This window comes from Coffea arabica, chromosome 3e (assembly GCF_036785885.1).
Source record: "Coffea arabica cultivar ET-39 chromosome 3e, Coffea Arabica ET-39 HiFi, whole genome shotgun sequence".
Classification (NCBI taxonomy): Eukaryota; Viridiplantae; Streptophyta; class Magnoliopsida; order Gentianales; family Rubiaceae; genus Coffea; species Coffea arabica.
The window spans coordinates 7555433-7574819 of record NC_092315.1 but is presented as its reverse complement, the minus strand read 5'-3'; the positions used below and the strand labels follow the sequence as shown (position 1 = coordinate 7574819).

At 35.9% G+C, this 19387-nt stretch overlaps 2 protein-coding genes across 2 annotated transcripts; one reads left to right on the top strand and one right to left on the bottom strand.

The window, feature by feature from the left end:
* Positions 1-2139: 2139 nt before the first annotated feature.
* Positions 2140-7949, top strand: LOC113736323 (O-fucosyltransferase 1-like). The gene is made up of 10 exons (XM_027263236.2): positions 2140-2262; positions 2351-2507; positions 3062-3140; positions 3253-3323; positions 4351-4439; positions 5299-5422; positions 5512-5795; positions 5964-6093; positions 6688-7400; positions 7605-7949. Exons 1-9 carry the CDS (start codon positions 2255-2257, stop codon positions 7300-7302), a joined length of 1557 nt encoding a protein of 518 aa, XP_027119037.1. The 5' UTR covers positions 2140-2254; the 3' UTR covers positions 7303-7400; positions 7605-7949.
* Positions 7950-8588: 639 nt separating this feature from the next.
* On the bottom strand, positions 8589-15648 carry LOC113736322 (uncharacterized). Its single transcript, XM_027263234.2, has 9 exons — positions 14997-15648; positions 14267-14359; positions 13817-13921; positions 12871-13020; positions 12195-12293; positions 11985-12113; positions 10844-11023; positions 10026-10142; positions 8589-9001 (listed from the first exon to the last, which is right to left on the bottom strand). The coding sequence occupies exons 1-9, from the start codon at positions 15486-15488 to the stop codon at positions 8837-8839; spliced, it is 1530 nt and encodes a 509-aa protein (XP_027119035.1). The 5' UTR covers positions 15489-15648; the 3' UTR covers positions 8589-8836.
* Positions 15649-19387: the final 3739 nt, after the last annotated feature.

Below are 19387 nucleotides of genomic sequence, written 5' to 3'. Positions count from 1 at the left end.
TTTCACCAGGTTGCCCAATTTAATGTGCGAACATATTACTCCACTACACTTATCCAAGGAAAATTTGGTCATGGGAACGGAAAGAGTATGCAAATTCAATGTTGACCCCAAAAGTTTACCACATATAAAGTAGAAGAAAAGCCTCCTTTGCATTTACGGCAAGCGGAATAATTGCGATTATAAAGTCTTAGCCTTCGACCAAAGTTAATTAAAGTCTTGATAATGCTGATTTGATTGATAGATAAACTCCCATCCAGGGCGCTTTATTTCTATGTATTGGCTTGGACTCAGTGCATCCATTGAGTAGGTAATAGCGTGCAACAAAAGTCAAGAAAACAAGAAAAGGCGAGGTGGAGGATACCCTTTATTTATTTACTTTTAATTCAATCTGCCATTTTCTTTCTTGTTAGGTTTGGAACATGTACAATTAGCTTTTAATACAATTGATCCATACATTTGTTATATATATATATATATATAGTAAATCTTATATATACTGAAGATGTATACATTATTACGGTTGGATATACGACACAAATGAGTGAGTTTGTGCTTACATGGTTATGTCTATTTCTTTTCCCTTTCTACTCCTCTAATCGAGTGTCATTTAACCATTTTATTCAAGTTGAAATGTGATTCATATCGGTTAATTAAGAACACGAAACCACAATGAAAGTAATTTCAAAACCAAATGGTGATTTATTTTATGTGGCAAACCCCATGGAGGAAGAAGGATGCCAACCCTATGTTTTATTAATAAACTTAAAATTAGGAGGGGGCATAATATGAAATATTGCAACTTCAAATAAATATTGATCCTTTTATTAATGCACCTAAAATTCAGATATCTATTTAATCAATTCAAGGTATATATCCAAGAAATTTCGATAATATTTGATTGAAGTCCATATCAAGGAAATGGACCCTTAAATCGGTCTCTTGGATTTCACTGGACTCATAAACTACCAGACATGCCTTTGGGTTGGTGGCCACCACCAATGCATTAAGGTTTGGTGGGATGGGTGCCAAGGGTTCAAACCTTGTCTCCTACCAATTTGTCATATTCCCACCAATTTGCCACAATTAAATGTGGCCTTGTTTGGAAAATCCAGACGGGTGTATAGTGCACTCGTCTGGTTCGGTGGTGGTTCAGTCCCCTCCGAAATTACTCCAGGAAAAAAACTGCCGGACATGGCGTGCCTCCATTGGACCAAGTTGCATAAATTCTTACTTCTTGGCTTACTTTCGTGTTCAATCAACTTCTATAACTTGGAGACCATGTTAGCTAGTTGTTAGTGCATCTTTTCTTTGACAAAAACAACATCCCGAGGCCTATTATCAAGAGGACTATTAAAACAAGCATTACCTATGGCAATGCAACAATCCAACTTAACGTCTAACATTAATCGGATTCTTTACTTTACCCTATCGCGTTTGTCTCTGATTCTTGATTTTATAGTATAGTACCTATGTCTACTATACTTGCATATCCGAGTTCACGTCACATAGCACCGTTTGGCAAGTGAATTTTTTTGGATATTTGTCTAAAACTTTATTGTAAAAGTTTTTAAAATTTTTTTACTATTTGAAGTGCATAGTTTAAAAATTTTGAAAAGTTTTTTAGATTACTGTAGCTAAAATTTTTAAAAAACTTGTAGCAAACAAACTTGACAAAAAACTTGGCTGCCAAACAAGGCTGTTTAACTTTACCATAGCAATTATGATTAGCCATTGGTGCAATTTGATGCGATTATTATACTAGGTTTAAGATTTAATATGCATTTATATACATAGTTATTGTTATCATTGAGTTAGTGTAGACAAATAAAATTTATGTGTAAAGCAAAATCATACGAATGTAGCACATCAAATCATTTAGAAAGTAAAATAATTCCATAATTGCACCAAAATCAAAGGCAAGAATTATTGTTTTTTGATATTAGCTTTTTTATAAATGAATTTCTGTTTCTATTTTATAGGATAGGGTAAAAATTTTTATACTTATTTAATTTTGGTTAAAAATGTAAGCTATTTGCATAAATAACCCCTTGGGCCAATCTTAGATTTAATTTGATTTATTTTTGAGTGCCTGAAGTTTTGATGATATCTTCTCCCGTACCCATATGATTAGATTAGATCTCTCAGCCCCTCCGACAAATCCATTCTCTCCACATTCTCAGTCAAAAACTCCTTTCCCCGGACAAATTTTCTCTCTCACGCATAAACACGCACTTCTCTCTGATTATCACCGCCAATGAGAAGGTAAATTCAGCATTTCGCTGTAGATGTCTGTTGATTAAGCTCAGTTATTTGATTCGGATCTGAGAATTTTCTGTGTAAAAATTTGCAGGCATGGACATCGGTACCATCATCTTCTCAAGCAATCGAATGGAGGAGTTAAGGGGATGTTTGGCAAGCTGGCAATCGCGGCTGTTGTACTAGTCATCTGTATGGTGTCGCTTGTTTCCACTTTGAAGAGTTCGAGTTCTTCTCCTTCGCGATCGGAGGTAATTCTTTCCATTTTTCTGGGAAAAAGTTATTTTGGCATTATCTGAACTTAATGTAGTTAGTTAACTGTAGTTCAGTGATTAAAAGTTGGTTACTTTTATGAAGTCTAGTATTTCGCTGATTTAACTAGCTGAAATACTTAGTTGATCTTGGGATTCTTTGTGTGTATGTGTACGTGTTTTTTCTTTTTTTAAGCTTTACATCAATAAGCTGTAATATGCAGTTGGTAAAGATTTATATCCTTTTTTTTTAAGTTCCAATGTTTACTCGAAAATAGAGGAGATTCTTGTATATTCCCATTATTTAGTGTTGCTATATGAGTTTGCTTTTAGCTAATGAGAGAGTGCGTATGCGGGCAAGAAAATTCCAGAGTTTAGGTGCTCGTATTTGATCAATTTGGTATGACCTTTGCTTATGGGGTGGATAAAAAACAGTGAAAGGAAATTGAGGTTTGGAGGTGATGAAGTTCTAGCTTTTAAATAGAGTATTTCAGTTGCTTTTGATATGGAACAGTAGATCTTCTGGCATGTTCTCATCTTTACCATATACACAGATTAATGTAGATACTCTCTGGGAAAATGCTCCCTCTGGTGGTTGGAGAGCATCATCTGCCCCACGTTCTGATTGGCCCAGTATGTGTTTTCACATAGTTTTTGTGGATAAGTATGGTTTTCTTGTTGAATATCTAGAATCATGTATAGCTTAGGATGCTAACCCCCCCCCCCCCCCTCCTTCTCTCTACAGCTCCTCCTAAACAAACCAATGGTTATTTGCGTGTTAGGTGCAATGGCGGTCTGAATCAGCAAAGAAGTGCGGTATGTATGCAAGTTCAGTTGGTGCAGTAGTAGCTTTCATATGTTTTCATTTGAAGCTTTTCCTCTAAAGTTCTGGTTTCCTTCTAGGCTGGACTTGCATTATTCAAGATTGGCCTAAGCCTTTTAATTCTGTGAAGCTTTGGGAAATACCTTCTGCATGGAAAGATCAATAGGCTTTTAATAACTTTCTGCCTATAAAATTTATATACACCCGTCTACTTACTGAAACATAGGAAAAAGAAAAATTGAAAATTTGTAGTTTCTAAGTGCAAGATTATAACGATTACATTATCTTGTTTGTAGGTCAACTTATAAGGTTTTCACTCTTCTAGAGATCCTTTGTTGATGATCCATTTAGCTTGCTTAAATGAGATTTGTGCTGTTTTTCATAACATGTTGCCTATTATAGTTTCTTACCTGCGGTGAATAAATATGAGGGAAGCGAAGAAACTTTGGACAAAAGGGTCAGAACTCATTGATAGGAAAGGAGAGAATGACAAATCATTGTTTTCATCATAAATAGTTAGATATTGAGAGGTTAGGTGTGCAAAGCACTTAGATCGCTTTGGGATAAGATATATATGCAAATGAGGATGCAATATCTAGAAGAAAATGAAAGAAAGACTTTTACTTTTGAATTTTACCATGCACATAATAAACTTTTACAAGTCGTGTATTTCTTTCTCTCATAGAAAGTCTGCATAACAACCAATGATGTCTGGGCTTCTTATAATTGATTCCCCCTTTGCATTACTGTTTATTGAGGCTGTTACACTTCCCCTTATAATCCAGCATACCTCAAGTAGAATGTAGAAGTCCTACCGTTCAGATGCTTTCAATCTTCTTTATCCTTCATACAACATCTGCAAGGAGTCATGTACTGATATTTTGCTGTTCAGGAGTATTAATCTTTTTTCTGATTTATAAAGACATGTTTAAGAGTTTGTAGTGAACTCTTTTACCTGAGTTGAAAGTTGAGTCTACATCCTTTTGATTGCTTTAATTAACTTTACAACTTGTAACTTAGATTTGTAATGCTGTTCTTGCTGCGCGGATAATGAATGCTACTCTAGTGCTGCCAGAGTTGGATGCAAACTCATTTTGGCATGATGACAGGTACTTTTTTGCAGGAAGACTACCTTAGCCCTTAGTTTTTCAAATGCTTCCATTCTCTTGCTGTGTTTGCATCTCAGTTTTTTGGACTATAGTTCTTGATAAATCTGGAGAATCCTGTTAGAATCTGTCACTGAATTCAATTCTCAAAAGAGCCTGTTAATGTGTAAAATTCTAAAGACTCATAAATGAATCCTATTTTGAATTTTTTTTTTCTGGCTTTATTCGTCTGAGATGTTTGACATTAGGGTGAATGGTTTAGCCTTCAGGGTGCTTGGTCCAAAAGTGGTAAGTTTAAGATTTTTAGTGCAGTTTTCAGGTTTTAGACAGAAAAATTCATATTAACTAATGAGGTAGCCTCTTAATCTTTTTTTTTTTTTTTTTGTGTTTTTGTTTTTTAACACCTTTGGCTCCTTGGTGGCTTAACTTGTGTACTTCTGGATCCTTATTGTAGGATTATGTATATTTATCAGTTTATGTGTTGTGAAGTTAATATTTCAAGACAGTTTGTGAGCCTCATGCTGTAGCCCTACATACTTCCCGTGGCAAAAAACGCTCTTAAGAAAGATCACTTCAATTTTACTTGTTTATTAAAAACTTATGGAGGATATAAAAGAGGGAAACTGTGAAGATAAATAGGAGATACATTTGGTGAAAAGGAGCTCAGAGAATTAGTATATCCAAAACTGTTGCTTATGTCTTTTTCTCTATCTTGTTGATAATTGTAATAAAATCCTTAGACACAGCAAGTCAGCAGGATAATTTTTTTTTTTTTGGGTGCAAGTATGTTTTAAGTAAATATCACCTCTTGAACTTTCCTGATAAATATTCTTTTACTTAATAAGTCCGCATTTTTCTGTAGTGGTTTCCAAGGAATCTATGATGTTGAGCACTTCATCAAGACATTGAAGTATGATGTCAATATTGTGGAAAAAATTCCTGAAATCTCGAAAAATGGGAAAATGAGGAAGCTGAAAGCTTTTAAGGTACAGTTTACCTGAAAGTGGATCTCAAACAAGCAGTTTAATTCTTTTTTTTTTGTCAATTGTTGAATCTGAATGTCTTTCAATCTCAGCTTGAGCCTCCTCGAGATGCTCCTAGCAGTTGGTATACATCCAAAGCGTTGGAGAAGATGAAGGAACATGGTGCTATTTATCTTACTCCATTTTCCCATCGTTTGGCAGAAGAAATTGACAACCCTGAGTACCAAAGGTTGAGGTGCCGGGTTAACTATCATGCCCTTAGATTTAAGCCGCATATTATGGAATTGAGCAAATCAATAGTAGACAGACTTCGTGCACAAGGTCACTTCATGGCTATTCATCTTCGTTTTGAGATGGATATGCTGGCATTTGCTGGGTAAGATTGATAGTTCCATGTCATTAGAAATTCTGTCCCTCTGGAAATAAGTGGTTTTCGTTGCTAGCAAAACTAAATCCTCTGTCCCTTTGTCCTACCTCCATATAAATTTCAGAATGAGAAGATAAAAATGCTTCTGAAGTAATCTTCGGTATGAAATCTGTTCAGGTGCTATGATATTTTTACACCTAAAGAACAAGAAATTTTAAAGAAGTATCGAAAGGAAAACTTTGCAGAGAAGAAACTTATATATGAACAAAGAAGGGCTATTGGTAAATGTCCCCTGACACCAGAAGAGGTAACCTATAATACTCACCCTTTACTATTTTCTTGTTAAACTCTCTATATGTTATAATCTTGCAACTACATGCTTGGCTTGTCTTATAGTTTGCTCTTCATCAACATCAGAAATGTTGTAGATGTTTAACATGCAAGAGATTTCTTCTTCATTGTAGTGAAATGATCCCTTTCCCGGCCCTTTCCCTGCCCCTTCATGGCAGTAAAAACCAAAAAGTAGTCCACAAAAAATGATGGCACAGGTAGGCTAAAGACAATAATGATTGGCATAATCCAACCTTTTCTTATGTTATTGTAAAAGTTATCTTACCAAACTGAAGCCTAATGGTACCAAGATATGATGACATTCGTTTTCATTTGAAAGAAAGGAATCTGCTTTTTGCTTTCAGTCACTCACATGATTTGATATTCCTCTGGCAGATCAAATGCTTCCTATCCAAAGTACCACCCAGGATAATGTTATAAGCACCAGGAAAAAAAAAATTTTTACTGTGACTGTTGCAGAAATAGTTCTTTTCCACCGCTCTGGAGTATGCTGTTTTGCCAGCTAATTTTTGTTACAAACATTACTCAATGTTATTCCTTGAATCTACAGGTGGGTCTCATCCTACGTGCAATGGGGTTCAATAATACCACTAGAATATACATTGCATCTGGTGAACTTTTTGGTGGTGAACGATTCATGGGACCTTTCCAGTCCATGTTCCCTCGCCTTGAGAATCATAGTACAATAGACACTACTGGTGAGCTAGCTAAGAACACAATGGGATTGGTGGGTTCTGCTGTGGATTACATGGTCTGTCTACTTGCTGATATTTTTATGCCAACATATGATGGACCGAGCAACTTTGCCAATAATCTCATGGGCCACCGACTCTACTATAATTTTCGCACTACAATTTGGCCTGACCGAAAGGCTCTTACTCCTGTGTTCATTGCTCGGGAAAATGGGCATACAGCAGGTTTTGAGGAAGCGATTAGGCGTGTGATGCTAAATACTAACTTTGGTGGACCTCACAAGCGGATATCACCTGAGTCTTTCTATACCAATTCCTGGCCTGAATGTTTCTGTCAAACACCGGCACAGAATCCTGCGGATGGATGCCCGCCAAAAAATATTTCAGATATCTTGGAGAGTCGGTTGCAGGGTAGCGGAGTTACTGATGATGGATTTGTCGGGTCAGATGTGGCTTCTGTAACTGATAAGTAGGAATTTGAGTTTAACTAAAAGGATTATTCCACGAAATTTTAAGTGATGCAAACCTCCAATGCCAAACTTGTGACATGATATATTGACAAACTTTACAGGTATCTTCTATCTCCTGTTCACTGTTTTCCTGTTTTCTAGTCAATTCAGTTAATACTGAAAAAGTCTTTAGTCAATATTAGACTGTGGGAAACTGAAGTTGGTTTCTGGCAGTGTAAAGTACTTTAAACTAGTGTCGTATTGTGAAAATTGTTTCTTGGCTTTTCTGCGTTCCCATCTTCTAATTGGATTTTGATGTTTTTCAGTTCACATCGTCGTCCTTGTGTTACCAGTCTAGAGATGAAATTTTCAAGCAATTGGATTTCCGATAGAGGGAGAGTTTTGAACATAAGAGGTATAATTAGTAATGCATTTGAAGAACGTACAGTAGATATAATCAGGTATTGTAGCAATTTATTTGTTTATAGTGCCATTGTTTCTTCCCACAAAATTTACTGTACACATTCTTATTGCTTGAACAAAACCGGACGAGGCTAACTTGTTGCCGTTGCTTAAAAAGGTGTCTTACCTTTTCGGGGTAGCATAGCGGGATGTACCATTTCTCCATCGATTTCTTCATATTTCAGTTGTGCGATCTTGTGACCTGCCAATTAACTGTGATTATTCATGGAGTAACACTCTTCTTAGATCTAAATCTTTATGTGATCAATTAATTTCCAGTCCTTGGTGCCAAGCTAAAAATTCCAGGTTATGCCCGCTGGATCTCGAGTAATTTTGGCGATTGATCACTGGTTGAAAATACAAGATTGTAACAACTGTTATTTATGCACCGAATGCCGACTATTTGGGAGAGCAATAAGCCATTTTTAATAAGTGAAATTATTCAGTATATGCACAAATTGAATGATCATAAATAAGCTACAAACGATGTTATCTTTTCTCAGAAGTTCAGGTTGGCAACATTTCATTTTTTTTGTATGTAGACTTTCACAGCGCCTAGTACCAGAATGTTTAAGTTGAGAGTGCACCTGGGCAGAGATATGGTACTGATAAGGACGGTACTCTTAACTAGTGATGTTTTACAGTGTCAAAGGGTAAATCTTTTCGGCAAAAATCCAAAAAGATAATATGGCATATACCAGTTAAACTTAAACCACCCTAAAGCTTTTTGTACTATTGACCATTATTGTTCCCAAAAATGCGATTAAGATTGAAGGAATAAAATTCTTTGCTCGTATCCAAAGTCATGGAAGTAAAGCACAAGGAGGCGAAAAAGCATACACCGTGGCTTAATAATGATGGTACCAAAACTTAGAATTGCTCTGAGCTAAAAGATCAAAGAAAGAATCCTTACACAATCAATGCAACACTCGGGAATGTGATAATGTGGTGCTAAGCAATTATTTTCAACAAATATTTACATCTAGCAATGTTACAGACCTTAATATTAAAAATAAATATTGAGGGGAGGGGGGGGGGTAAGGTAAACGGAAACAACAGAAATAGGTAATCCAATGATATTTTTTGGTTACCAAAGCTAGCCAGCCGGATGAGTACGCAATTTATTTGCAACGTATAGTAGGTGGCTAATATTTGTGGGTGGGTAATGTTGGAGTAGCTTCAGATTGGCAGTGAAATCGCCAGCAAGCAAACGCCTCCTGATTATTATCAGCATGGCACAACAGATTCGGAGTAGCGTCTCCTGCAATGAAGAGGGTATAATTATTACATTACTTCCACCAACATCATAGCAATAAATTTATCACGTTTTCTGGGGCCAAAGTCTTGAGTCAAATGCAGGCATCCACAGAAGTCTATTAATCAATTGAAGCTGCTCAAAATGAAGCTTCCCAGCTGAAATAAATTTAACTTAAATTAAATCTTTTCCTTTGACAGAAATAAAACAACCTTCAGCAATCCACCAATACTTGTAATCTTTGTAAGTGCCATCAAATTAAAGGGGATGCACCTCGTAACCACATATGAAGGCATTCTCAAGTTATCTTTAAAGTACATGGAATAACCATGAGATGGGCCTGTGACAACTTTTAAACCTACTTCTGCTTCTAGAATCTTATTCTCCATCACCCTGCAAAGCTCTTGTACAATCATGAACCTATCATGTTATGAATATGCTAAATGCTTCTCCTGGTAAAATGTTAGCAAAAAGAGCTTTCACACTACCAGAATATGCACAACAGTCTTAGAATTGGGAAAAAAATAAACAAGTTTTAGCGGCCATAAGAATATGGACCAGAATGAACGAGATATTAAATTGATGCAATGTGGCCAACAATGCCAATAGACACAGGTAAAAGAATATGCTTGGTTTAATGCAACCATTCAGATGTATAATAGAAGAATTGTCGACAATGAGATTCTACAGTTTTGTGGGAATGCTTAAATTTTCATTTCTGATGACCTATTCTGTCTTGAATTATGTTTTAAAGTGTCCACCTTTGAAATTGAAATTCTTGCCCCAACCAATGAAAAAGCTTTTTACTTAAACTTGAGCCCTACGTCATCAATAACCAAATTCAATTTCTGTAACCGAAGTAAAAAATTTGTACACAACATTTAACTTGGCATGGAGATGGTTATATTTGTATTTTCTGTTTCTAATTTAAGTCATTAACGTCAATGGTTTAAAAACTTTGCATCACATAGATTGCAGCAATCTATTGGGATAACATGTATCAAAGGAGAACATTATTTGATATACTTACTTGAAGACCTTCAGGGTCACTTAATAATGTGTCCCAAATGAAAAGACTGTCCGCAAAATTGAACTCTTGAGTCAAGAGAAGAGTTATCCATCTGAATGCATAAAACTGGGGATTCACCTGTTTTTCCAAAATGAAGAAAAAGCAAAAAGTTTATAAGAGTATCACATAAATGGTGAAAGGACTTCTATATGCATATCATTATCTCCACCAATTTGCAGAACAGCATCAAAAACTGTTAGCATGAGTCAGCAAAATCTGTTCCAGAAACCTTTTAAGCTCCCCTTTGTATACCAACACATGCACAAACATGACTAAATCAAGTATCTAGCCATATTAAACAAATATATGTCTGACTTTTGAGTACAGCAACTTCATGAGACAAAGAAGCTACACTCATGTGCTAGAAGTCTAACTTTTCTCAGGTGTTCCAATCTGGAGTTATTGAGAGACAAATACTTATTCTCCTTAGATAACTATAACTGTTCCAAATCAAGCTATCAGATCCTTGCTGACTCATTATACCCGAACCACCAAGCTAAAATATATATAGGTCCACTTAATACATCTATTCCAGTAGGCAGCAATCATTATCATCTCTGCCAGCTAGAGATGAGACAAGTACTCTCAACTACTAACATAACTGGTGTTATGATGAGGTGTTTATTTGTGACAGAAGTTGGAAGTGCAGAGGTGAGCTTCCTTTCAGACTTGGGATGTTGTGATTCTAAGCGAGAAATCAATCTACTTGAATACATAAACAAGTTACAACTCATCAACTTGTACTGGAGAAAGCGACAAGCATGATACAGTAGTCTTACCTTAGTAGTCATCTCAAGATGACGCCAGAGCTCTTCATCATGCTCTTTCAGAAGCAGTGACAGCCTTGTGATTGTTGAACGGATTCCCACAACACTATTGTCAAGTTGCTGGCAAAAATGATCTCGAAATCCACTTAACAATTCCACGAAACAGAAGAAAGTGTCTGCTTCTGCAGAGACCTATGGAATTTTGGAAATAAATAAGAAAAAAATAATTACAGCCAAAGCAACTAGAAGTAGAATTATGGCAATTATATTTTGGCCTTAAAAATTAGTACCACTCTCAATTTAGCCCCTCAAGTTTCACTTTCAACATATTTTGTCCATCAAACTTTCATTGTACCTTACTGTTCAGCATCATTTATCATTTAATTTGTCATATCTTATATATGTTGAAAACATACAAAATTTCAAACTAGAAAGACATAAGGGCCCAAACTGGTCAAATTCAAATCATAAGGGACTAAATTCAGATGAATGCAGAACATAAGAAATTAAATTATATGTGATAAAACTGAAGCATAAAACACTGCATGAATGGTCCAAAATAAAAGAGCCCAAAACTGCAAACAAAAGTTTAAAATAGGAAACTTAGTCTACAAGGGCTGGTAGGGAATGTAATTTATGTCCCCAATCCAATAGTTGGAATCTGTTTTATAGCAGACATCACCTGAGATTTTTTGCCATGTAACATTGCATAGAAGCTTTGCTGCTAAATATCAGTCTAAAGTCAGTTAGCCAGTAACTCTTGGTTTTACCGGTAAACATACAATAAGGTGATAGGATTCAAACCTCAATATATCAAATACTCATCTAAATATATCTTAAACTCCCACCTACCAAACGTCCATCTCAATTTCTTAAACCAGAAATCTTAAGCAATCAAACCTACAATTAGCTGAATCAAATCACCTCACTACACATGCAAGTTGGAAATACTGCTTTCTAATTCCTAGTTAACATAAATAGTTACTTCCTGACTGGGTAATGCTTCAGATTCAAAGACATGCAGGCATAGAAAAAGGAAAAATCAGTTTCTCCTGAATTGATATTATATGGAATTCCAAGCTTCTAGTGGCATAATTACAGTGGATGGAAGCAAGACACAAAATAGTCTATGGATAACGACACAAATACTTACAGCATTTTCCTCATTGGGGTCACTTCTAAATACGTAAAAGAGTGGCGCCAAGATTTCATTCATGCCTTGTACATATCTTATACCAGGATTTAACTTCGCAAATACAATTAAGATGTTCCTCAGGGAATCCTGAAAACAAATGACATAATCAGATCAGCACAAGTACATCGAATTCTCACTGATTATCACACTAAAAACAGAACATTTTACCTGATTGGATTTTGCAAAAGACGAGTCCCCTGAAAAAAAGTTCATATCTGGATGAGTACGGTTGACATCTCGATCTATTTGCTCAATTACCTCTGTGTCCTGCACATCAAAGGCGTGAAGAAGGTTAATAAGCTAATTTCAAGTCTTGACAGAAACTGGGTATAAAATGCTGCAAGCAGCCATCAACTCATATTTCTAAAAGCCAACATATGCTAAAAGTACAATATCTGACATCAAGGTGAAAAGCATAATATAATTGCTAAACTTGATAAGAACATCCCTTAACATGCTTTAATTAAAATATCACAACAAAAGAAGCAGCTGTATGTTGCACGAGTATTTTTGTTACCTAAAACAATATATCAGATGATAGAACATATTAAAAGAGGCAAGAGAAAACATAGCATATGCAAGTTATAATCCCCCAACTGTCTCATAAACTAGGTTTACGTCAGACCTTTAGACATCTTAACCCTGCCGTGGAAAAGGTTGAATCCAGGATGATCCCATGTCAGCTGTCTAACTCAATTTCAAGGCAGAAGCCCGCTTAAATGGACTAAACTAGTTGTATTTTCAAATGCTACTCACAACATTTCTTTGAATGATAATTGTTCCATGAAATCAAAAGAGAGGGCCAGTCAGAAAAGCAATAAAAGTTAAGAAAAATACTTTTTACCTGAAAAAATTGATTCCATATGCTCGTCTTGCCAAGACTCAAAGGATGCTCATCATGAGTTATTTCTGATCTTGAAAGAAAGCCCTTGTCCTCACCATCCAATTCATCATTCTTAAGACTTGACTTTTCTAACCTCCTGGTGATTTCTGACTGACTAGCCGCAAAAACATTCAGAAATACAAGAATTTGAAGCAATGCAATGCACAATTGAATGCACTCCTGACTAGAGTATAAGATATCTACTGGGTTAATGGGATGTGCCATATGTTAAGCAGGCTGACAAATTTGAATAATATATTTATATATCACAAACTTTAGTGGCGTCAACTATGAGGTGATGAAGATATGTCAAATTCCACTAATTAGAAACAAGTCTATGTTTCAGAACATTTAGGGTAACAATGGTAGGCAGTGGTAATGCAGCAAGCTTACTAAACTCCAAAATACTCTATTGTCCAGATATTTAGTTTCTCGTAGGTTTTATGAGACCCTTAATTATACAGGTCTGCTATACAAGTTTAGCATTTCCAGTGTAGCAGACTATATCAATAAAGCTGAGACTCCATCAAGATTCAGATTAGAAGATTTTTTACTTTATTTTAGAACCATTAATCTTCTTCATTTCCCTTTCTTTGTACTTATGTTGCTAGTCAGCTTTCTTAATCTCAAAGGACTCTTCAGCTTTTAAGTGATAGAACCAGGCAAAAAAATGTATCAGAACTCATAAAGAGTAAAAAAGAGGAAAACTTGATCAATCAAGTTTAAATTGAAAACTACAATACAAAAGTAAGATCCTAATTCCAATCGTACTCCAAAAAGGAAAAAGAGAAGTTGAACCACAGACAATCAAGTAATGATTACATTTTCCACTTTTCAGAGTCAAAAATAAAAACCTCTCAATTAGACATGACCAGCCATCTATTTAAAGTTGCAAGCTAGTACTTACAGGATTCATTAAAAGCTCCTCTTTAAAATGCTCATATTGAGACCTCTTTTTTGCCAATTCTGAAGACCAAAGTGATCGATCACATGGCAGATACCCCAACAGGAGCTGCAAATTTCAAGCGCACAAAAGATTCATGTTAAGGACACAGCAAAACTAAAATCAGATCATACCAAATTCTCTGAGGACCAATTACGCATTAAAATCTTTTCTAGCCAACAAAAAGTTATCTTGAATGTGGAGGAGTGACAAAATTGTAAAAGAAAGCTTAATTAGTTCTCCAACTAACTGAACACTATTAAGGGATAGATACATTTTAAAGAAGAGTACAAGGCAAAAGACAAGTCATGCTAGAAGTTGCATTTTTCTTGAATTAACTTTCAAAGAATGACTGACTGATTGAAAATAGGGGAAAAAAGGGGGTCCAGTTAATTTCACAAGATAACTACATACCTTCCAAACTGTGGCACGAATGCCAGCTCCATCTGGTATACCTTGTGATGCTAGCCTCCGCAATTCCCCCATATTTATAACCTTCCTCGATAGCTAAGATAAGTACATAACAAAGGTAAAAACAATTCCAAACCAAAACATAAAAATATGCACTTAATTGACAACAAAACACCCATGTGGAGAATGTTACAGCTGCAAACAAACTAAAATGGAGTTCATGCTAGCCTAAAAGCACATACTTGGATAGAATGACCACCACCTTTACAACCATCAAACGAGGGTAACATGGGGTGACAAACTTAGTTCTTTTACTATGACGTACACACAGTGAATGCCTCATTGCTGCTGTGACCGCCAATGTTCTTCTTCCTTTGTTAGACCACCATCACGACATTCATGGTTTGACATTCTAATTCCAATTGCCTAACTTCATGATCCTACATTAACCTATGCTATCCTAAATCACCATCCAAACGCCCCAATATGACCAAGATATCCTAGCCGAACCAAATGAAGCATCACATTGCCACGAATTTCATCATCCACCAAACTCAAGCCTCACATTATCAATTTAAACGTATATGTACATACACACAGAACACCTATAAGTGTGTGCACAGACATATTCCCTTAAAAGTCACATCTTTACAAATTTCATATTCTTTATACTACTACATAAGCATAATTTTAGGTAAATTGCAAGGACAGAGAGAAATATAAAGATAAATACCTCTTGCAATAGCTGAGCCTGCCGCGAAATATCCTCGGCAGCAGAACTCGCCGGCCGAGCGGCCGATACAGGTGAGCTCACCGTCACCGCTGCACTCGCTTCAGAAGCCGTGTCTGCAACCGCATCAACATTGCTCCGAGCTCCATCCTCCTCATCATCCTCGCTACTATAATACCTCCCCTGACTACCCAACAGATCCTGAGCTTCCACTTTCGGCGCCTCTGCTCTTACAACAACCGCTGGCGGAGCCGTGACGGCGACCTTCGGCGGAGCTGGCGCCGGCGGCTCATACTTAGACGCCTCCGCCTTTTGAACCGAAGACTTGGCGGAGGTCGCAGGAGTGGATTTAACACCGCGATCAGCAACGACGTCGTTGGGAGAAGATTTAGGAGACGGAGACGCAGGCGGTGGCGGCGGAGAAGAAGACCAGAGAGAGCTGTTCAACCAATCGGGAACGCGCTTTTTATTATTACCGCTGGTAGAATTAAACATTTTTTTGAGAATATTTATTTGTGAAAATAGAGGATTTTTTTAGTTTTATATTTCTCTAAATTAAAATGAGGGTTCTTGTGGCCGTGGAGGTGGTGGTGAGAGGCGTCGCCGCCGCGGTCGGCGTCAAGGTCTTCATTCGACGGGACGAAATTAGAGAGGGGAAGAGAGGGGAGAGGAAGTGAAGTGGAGTTGGGGAAGTTGTGGCAGGTGGATTAGAAGATACCACGAGTTGGTCACGTGGAAAATGGGCCATCGCCTTTTCTTCTGCCTGAGTCGATTGCAACGTAGGAGAACCCAGGTGTTTTGCTCCTGGCTAATTGGATATGTTATTATTATTATTAGGGTTAATCGCACTTTATCCCTTTTAAGTATAGGCCGTTTCTCACTTTACCCCCCAACGTTTGTTTTTCCTCAGTTTACCCCCTCCGTTAGCAATTGTACCGTTAAAAATTTCAAGATTTCGAAATTGCCATACGAAAAGGGCCGTTGGTTTTAGCTGACAAAAATGCCCCTCAATGGTGTCTGATGCTTTTAGCCTACTTTTTCCCTCAAAGAGCCGTTGGTTGGTTTTAGCTGTTGGTTGGGTTCTATAAAAGGTGGTATTTTGCAGCCAATTTTTCTTATACATTTTAGCAAATTCCAAAGTTCCTAAAATTTCTCTTTGTCAACCAAAAGCATCATAAAATGTCACAAAGTGCTTCAAATAATGTTGAAAGATCACCCCAAAAAATGTGTGGATGTGGTAAAGAAGCACCATTGTGCACCTCTTGGACACTTGAAAATCCGAGAAGAAGATTTTACGGCTACTCAAATTACAATGTAAGAATTTTTCATTAATAATTTGTTAATATTGTCTTTAATTTGGCTCTATACCTGAATAAGTTAGAAAGAGTTTAAACAACTATTTTTTTTTTATTTAGAATCGACGTGCATGTGGGCACTTTTCATGGGTAGATCCTGAAGTTTGTAGCAAAACAAAAGAAGTAAGTGCAATGCTGCAATCTAGACTGGTGGAGCGAAAGGAGAAACTAATGTACTTGCAAAGGGAGCATGAAAAATTGGCAAATGAGCATGAAATTTTGAAAAGCAGATATGAAGCCTTAGAAACAGGGATGTTGTTGCGATATGTTTATTAGTCAAAGAAGAGGTGTGGAAAGGTGGGGGAACAGGAGGTGTAAGTGATTGTGGCCACAAACGGTAGGGAAAATGTGTTGGATGGGCACGTGTAAAGGTCTTTTGTGACCTAGAACCCGAAGACCTGTTGGGCGTTGCAGTTAAGCAGAAAGGGGATAGGAAAAGTTGAGGGGATTCCAACCGTAAATGTGAAATGTGGGGCTCTTTTATTCAACAACGGGTTTATTTTTATGTTATCCGATAAGTAAATTAGAATTTAAGGAAAATGGGCACTGTGTGAGTATAATGAACGAAAGTCATAAAGAACTGATATTTTATTCAACAACGGGTTTAAATTTATTTTTAACCGACAAGTAAATTTCTATTTAAGGCACCTTGGGTACTGTGTGAGTATAATGGACGAAAGGCATAAAGAGCTGGTCTTTTATTCAACAACGGGTTTATTTTTATTTTATCCGATAAATAAATTTCTATTTAAGGCACCTTGGGTACTATGTTATTGTAATGGAGGAAAGCCATAAAGAACTTATTTTTTATTCAACAACGAGTTAAGTTTTATTATATCCGATAACTAAATTTTTGTTTAAGAAAAATGGGTACTCTATTCTTATAATGGACGAAAGCTTTGAAAAGTGGGGCTCTTTTATTCAACAACGGGTTTATTTTTATGTTATCCGTCAAATAAATTAATATTTAAGGAAAATGGGTACTCTGTGAGTATAATGGACGAAAGTCATAAAGAGCTGGTCTTTTATTCAACAATGGGTTTAAATTTATTTTATCCGATAAATAAATTTCTATTTAAGGCACCTTGGGTATTCTGTGAGTATAATGGACAAAAGGCATAAAGAACTGGTCTTTTATTCAACAACGAATTTATTTTTATTTTATCCGATAAATAAATTTCTATTTAAGGCACATTGGGTACTATGTTGTTGTAATGGAGGAAAGCTATAAAAAGTTAGTTTTTTATTCAACAACGAGTTAATTTTTATTATATCCGATAACTAAATTTTTGTTTAAGAAAAATCGGTACTCTATTCTTATAATGAACGAAAACTTTGAAAAGTGGGGCTCTTTTATTCAACAACGGGTTTATTTTTATGTTATCCGACAAATAAATTAGTATTTAAGGAAAATGGGTACTCTGTAAGTATAATGGACGAAAGCCATAAAGAACTGGTCTTTTATTCAACAATGGATATATAAAGAGTTGGTCTTCTTTTTTTTTCTGTCCCGTGCCAGATGGAGGGAAATTTCCCTCCATTATTCCAGGGTAATTTTGGAAACTTGCATTTCATAAACCAGCATATATGGATATTTTGGGTTGTTCAATATTTTCATAAGGATATTATTGTCTTTTCAATATTCCGTTTATATCCATTAGAGTTGACTGTTAGTTTTTGGGGTAGACTGAGGAAAAATAAACGTTGGGGGGTAAAGTGAGAAACGGCCTATACTTAAAGGGGATAAAGTGCGATTAACCCTTATTATTATTATTATTATTATTTATTGACACTATAAAATTTTTTTTTATTCTATACCTACTTCAACTTTATAGTAAGGGATGGATTCAAATGGGTCAAGAGAGAATTTAAGATTCATTGAATTAAATGAGTGCCTTTGCACTCGCTGGTAAAATATTTAGAAAATTTTAGAGATAGATGTAAGTTAAGAAATTTCTAGAGACGAATCCTTAATCTGCACCTAAGGAAAGTCCACTGTTGTGTTTGGATTGCATTTTCCGTTATTTTTCAAGGAAAAATTACTATAGCGATTTGATATATGTGAGGGAAAAAGGTGATAGAGAAATGTGATCACGGAAAACGACAATATTTTCCGACGGAAACAAGCAATCCAAACAAGGCATCCTTGGTGACCAATTACTCTAAAGGCAATTGGTTATCATTAAGCTATCTAAAATGGCATAATTTGACGGAAATGGTCTATGTAACGGAACCAAGGAAATGTCAAGAATATCCTTGATTAAAAATTAAAATGGATGAAATGATCAAATTATATAAATTTAATATGTACGATACTTTAATCCTTTATAGTTTTATGTTTTACGACATAACTCTCTTATAATTTAGTGCTCTGTTATAGTTTTCAAAATATATACACAATCCCCCTGTGATCATTAATAATTTTCAATTTTACAAAGGGATACCATTGACATTTTAGTTGACTCTATTACGGGATGTAAATTCCGTAATTTTGATCCTTTAGTCCAAATTATAAGGGAATTATATATAGTTTTTCAAATCACAAGAGAGTTATATGATAAAGTGCTAAACTAAAGGAGATAAAGTGTATGTTACCTAAGCCATAATCATAAGCCAATGTGTAGTGTACATGACCAGACAAGTAGAAACACCTCTCAATTCATTCGTTCCTTTAATTCCAAAAGAAAATTAAGCAGTAAACTTAATTTGACGAAAACAAAATTAAGGAATCAAATTTAAATAATTTTTGCAAAAATGACAAGTTTTATTGGGATTCATGATTGGAGTTGGAAATAGCCCCACATCTCTTGTTATGGTCCGATCTGTTCATTTCCTTTTCTCTGTTGTTACAATCTATCTATTTCCTTCTTCTAATTGAAAGCTAATGAAATCTGCCAATTGGAGAAATGCAATTTAGCAAACGCCAAGAGAAACTGTCAAATCGCAAACACTGTGTGCTAACCACCCACTGTTACACGGCACTGATTGCTCTGTTACCGTGTTGGTTACTATTTAGTGTATTTTTCATTTCAAATTTAC

What these genes read in the sequence shown, in the direction of transcription:
- LOC113736323 (XM_027263236.2), top strand. An exon ending in CTTCTCCTTCGCGATCGGAG is followed by an intron (nt 2,508 to 3,061) that starts GTAATTCTTTCC and finishes CCATATACACAG; the next exon opens with ATTAATGTAGATACTCTCTG. An exon ending in TCATTTTGGCATGATGACAG is followed by an intron (nt 4,440 to 5,298) that starts GTACTTTTTTGC and finishes ATTTTTCTGTAG; the next exon opens with TGGTTTCCAAGGAATCTATG.
- LOC113736322 (XM_027263234.2), bottom strand. Translation starts at nt 15,488, where the DNA reads ATGTTTAATTCTACCAGCGGTAATAATAAAAAGCGCGTTCCCGATTGG. An exon ending in AGGCTCAGCTATTGCAAGAG is followed by an intron (nt 14,360 to 14,996) that starts GTATTTATCTTT and finishes TACTTATCTTAG; the next exon opens with CTATCGAGGAAGGTTATAAA. An exon ending in AGGAGCTTTTAATGAATCCT is followed by an intron (nt 13,021 to 13,816) that starts GTAAGTACTAGC and finishes GCGGCTAGTCAG; the next exon opens with TCAGAAATCACCAGGAGGTT.